The following is a 4,390-nucleotide window of genomic DNA, read 5'->3' on the forward strand; positions in this document are numbered from 1 at the left end:
TAGGTAACGCCTCTTCTAAACCCGAGGACCTATAATATCCGTTTACAAAAGTCATGCCACATTCTTCCACACTGAACAGTATCTCATCTGTTTATCTGCTGTTTGCGCAATCTATGTGTATTATTTCATACTTTTTGACTATATGATTAGTAAAGGTAAAAAATAATAGTTACCTAAAAACAGGCAAACTACATGACGGTAGATGATGACTTTTTGCTAGACCTTCTTTCACATAATTTAGTGCGACCTGCTAAATTATGCTTCATCGGATGTCATAATTACTATGCTCACGAAAACTGTAAAGAGAACACTATAAAATGCGTTTATTTTTAGTCCACACCAAAAAGTCCAACTTGGCCGAGGGATTGCTCCATACCATGTACTATTTCTTGGTCCGCCCCCAGTTTGCCGGGCTGATCGGTTTGGGATCTCTTCCTTGGAGAGAGTGGAGTGGAAAGTTTGGTGTAGGTATCTACGCCGCTGCACAGTTCGACATCAGGTTGGGGATTAAAACTACTCGCCTCTAGCGGATGGACCAAACGCGGAGGCCTACTCAGCTTCGAAGGAGAAAGTTCTTTATCAAAGATTCCACCCTCTAGGGTCACTTCATTCTCCTTGTGTTTATCTACTGCGCCTTTAACGTCCAAGTCGCTATCTACCGTACTGACCGTTACGGCTTGAAGTTTGTTGGTGAGGGCGTTGAAGATGTAATATCCGTCGCCTGCAGGAGATACAGCAGGCTTCCTTGGGTTCGCTGTAGTCTCTCTCTTCTGGCCGGGCGGTGGATAGCTTACGTAGCCCGAGGAATTAGAAGAAGTGTGGGGACTGGAAATGAGACTATCTTCACTAAAACTCATCCCTGGATCCTCTTGAGTCTCCAGGGAGGACAGAGCTAGGTGAGGAGCGCACTCCTTGCTACAGGAGGGCGTGTCACCACTGTTCGTTTCTATGGAAACGCGGTTCTGAGGAGAACTCGTGCTACTGTTTGTGAGGCTCTGTAGGGTGCAGGTTGATCTGGTGAAGTTTTGAGGATGAAACGTTGCTCCTGTCGAGGATGATGACGTGATATTCGTCTGGATGAGCAAGGGCGTTACCCTCCCCTCGGTACTCCCGGAGTCAGGTGGCGATGGGGAGTCGGGCATCTCATTGTAAACCTCTTGTTCAGGCGGCGGTTTTGGTCGCTGCAGACCCATGGTCTTTCGTGAATTCTGTGCATTGTGTAACCAAGAAAGTTGAAATACCACAAGCTTGGAAATAGTTCATAGTAACATTTCCATACACAAGTCATACAAACCAACAATTATATCTTAATTCACAGTTCACTCATGTATACGGGTCATGCCAATAGAGTGTGCCGATATTCATGATCATGAATATTCCCTTTGTGCTGACTTCCCTGCAATATAATCCTCGAAATTTGTCGTCAAAAAAATCCATGTTACGTTATATTCTCAAATCGTCGGCACAGTATTTAAAAGTTTGTTCGTTTTATTTTCTAAAGAGAACTCTTTGAGATATGGCACATTCACTTGAACTCTAGTGGGGAATACAGATATCAACTTCCATCGCTCCTTTCTACATTTTCTTTTCCTCAGAACTGTTTTCTACAATAATCTCGTTGTATCCACCTCTTTCTCTATATTAGTTCCGCTCAGAACTAATTTAAACCAAAAGAATTCTTGTTCTTTCTCAAAGTGTCTACTCGTCAATTCTTTTCACGATCTCTCTGGACAGTTCTTTTCAAAACCTCCTGCCACAGACTCTCGCTCTCGCTCTCCACACCGTCTCTCTATCAGCTCTGCTCGTAACTACATTATGGCAAAAGAATAACCCTTTTCATTAATTTGAAGAATGACCCTTCCTTAAAGGAAAAGTTTAGTCCAAAAATAAGTTAGTCCGATTAAAAACGAGTAAAATCTTACGAGTTCAACGGTAAAAATTTGACTGAAATCGAATAGAAAATGAAGAAGTTATGATACTTTGAAGTTTAGCTAATTTCTGCAAAACAGTTCTTGTACAGTGGATATAATATGCAAATGAGTGAGCTGACCATGTCGTAACCTCACAATTTTCCATTGATCATGTACCAAAACATAACGTTATTCCTGGTTGAATAACTTCAGAATAGTGATCAGTTACATATATCAGGATTTGAGCCTCGGGCATAATTGTGTTTGAATGAAAAAATGGACATTTCAAAATTTTCAAGCTGCAAATTCCATATTGACCGTTCAAGAACCGTTTCCTAAAAAATTAGCGAAAATTCAAAATGTCCTTATTTCCTTATTCTTCATCCGATTTCGATCTAAATTTTACCGTTAAACTCGTAATATCTTACTCTTTCCTATTAGACTAACTTAAATTTGGACTGGATTTCCCCTTTAACTTTCCTCTAGTTCATCCTATTTCGCCTCTCACCTCTTAACTAGTGCTTTCAGTTTTAAGAGGTATAAAGAGCGGCCAAAAACACCTCTTCTTCTGCACTCGCCACTCATATATCCTCTTTAACATTTAGCAGTTTTTTAAGGACTATATTACATGGTGTTAGGCTGAAACCCCACCCCCTTTTTAAAAGCATTTTCATCAGAGGTCTCTTAAAACATATCCATTAAGTGATTAATTTTGAATTCCCATAAAAAAAGGAAAGACGTTGTATTCAAACTCAATGATTCACATTTTTCACTGTCATTGTGATATTATCCGGTCTCACTACTTTGATCAATGTTGAACGATTGCACACTCTCAGTACTTGAGAGACCACGATGGACTTACATAAAACAACTACACGAATGATGGATGTTGGAATCGGTGTTTGCAGGGGTTACATTAATCATTCTTCCATGTTGGGCCGGTACAAGGAAATCATGGCATGCTACTTCAATCTCTGTGGTGAACTAATCATCGCACACCCATACATCTTATTTGCCGTTGGTTACCCACGAGACAGCTATGTGACAGTCTGAAGCATGTTGGAACAAGCAGAATGCATTCCTGACGGACAAAATAGTTCTCGTCGGGGCCCAGGTGATTGTAAATTATGCGCCACTTTTTTAATGAAATAATAACACGGGTCCTCGCCATTTCATAGAGATATGTTGCTTGAATCGTTACATTTCATTTCATTTCATTTCATTTCATTTCATTTCATTTTATTTCATTTCCGACGAAAGTATGCAATATGACAATTGCAAATGAACAAAATTTATATCATTACAGTGCTACTCCAAAAATTCACATCCTTGGTTAGACGCATTATGTTACGGCCATTGGTTGATTCTTTGTTGTTTGGCAGAATAAAAGTACACTCTCCTACATATTCTATCACTCACACATTATTCACACTCACACATTATTCTAACACGCACTGCGCTTAAGTCCTGTGTGGAATTTTTATTGATTCGTATGTGTAAGGAAAACAGAGTAACTGACATAATTTGGAGGTCTTACCAAAATTCGATTCTCGCTGAGGTTAAAAAAGGAGTCTTTTGCTCGAGGTCCAAAGCGGACAATCAGGACTAAGCAGGCAACCGCCATGGTGACGACAACAGGTATGACCACGCCCAGACTGATCCATGCAATACTGAGGGCGCTTTTCTTACCCGAATCTGGAAAAAGAGGGAGATAAATAACGCAAACATAAGGTAATCTTGTATCACAGCATTCAAGGAACACTTTCAAAAGCCAAATGACATGTCTGTTTGATAGACTGAGCATCGTTTGACAACCTGTTTTATGTCCACACTGCATGCAAGAAAAAAAAAACCCAAACAAACAAACAAACAAACTAACAACCACATTCCAATATCACGTTTTGTCAATCAATGTATAGTGATCATTATAATATACCATTCCAGTCTTAGTGCGTTAGTTGCTCACATAGTATATACGTATTACATACATGTATTACATTTATTTTCCCTAATAAAACAAACACACACACACAGACACACACACAAACGCACCGAAGATCATTTCTTCCGATGAGATTCCCTCGAACGATGATCCAATGCCGTTGTATATCACTGCCGCAATCTTCAACTTCACATCCCCCAACGTCTCCATGTTCAAAGTGTAGGATGATTCATTCACGGAGGCAACCTGCTCGTCATTGATCTGCACTGCGTAATGTTTGACGCAGCCACCGACCCCGCTCGGCCAGGGAGGGAGCCATTTAATCAGCCACACGTTGGATTCGATCTGCGTCTTCGTCACGTTAACGAGGCGAGATTCTGAACGCTCTGACACGGAGATTCAAATCCGAAAAGAAGGGACAAGGAGCTTAGTAATGGTAATACACATATACAATTTTGCGTTGTCATGGTGATGAAAGGGAGTCAAGATTTATAAATGGCAATTCTTTTGATATACAGTCAACTCGAAATGCAAAATT

At 40.4% G+C, this 4,390-nt stretch overlaps 1 protein-coding gene across 1 annotated transcript; it reads right to left on the bottom strand.

The window, feature by feature from the left end:
- Window positions 1–329: 329 nt before the first annotated feature.
- Window positions 330–4,064, bottom strand: LOC140236590 (uncharacterized). Its single transcript, XM_072316516.1, has 3 exons — window positions 3,963–4,064; window positions 3,448–3,605; window positions 330–1,208 (listed from the first exon to the last, which is right to left on the bottom strand). Exons 1-3 carry the CDS (start codon window positions 4,060–4,062, stop codon window positions 330–332), a joined length of 1,137 nt encoding a protein of 378 aa, XP_072172617.1. The 5' UTR covers window positions 4,063–4,064.
- Window positions 4,065–4,390: the final 326 nt, after the last annotated feature.

This window comes from Diadema setosum, chromosome 13 (genome assembly GCF_964275005.1).
Source record: "Diadema setosum chromosome 13, eeDiaSeto1, whole genome shotgun sequence".
Taxonomy (NCBI): Eukaryota; Metazoa; Echinodermata; class Echinoidea; order Diadematoida; family Diadematidae; genus Diadema; species Diadema setosum.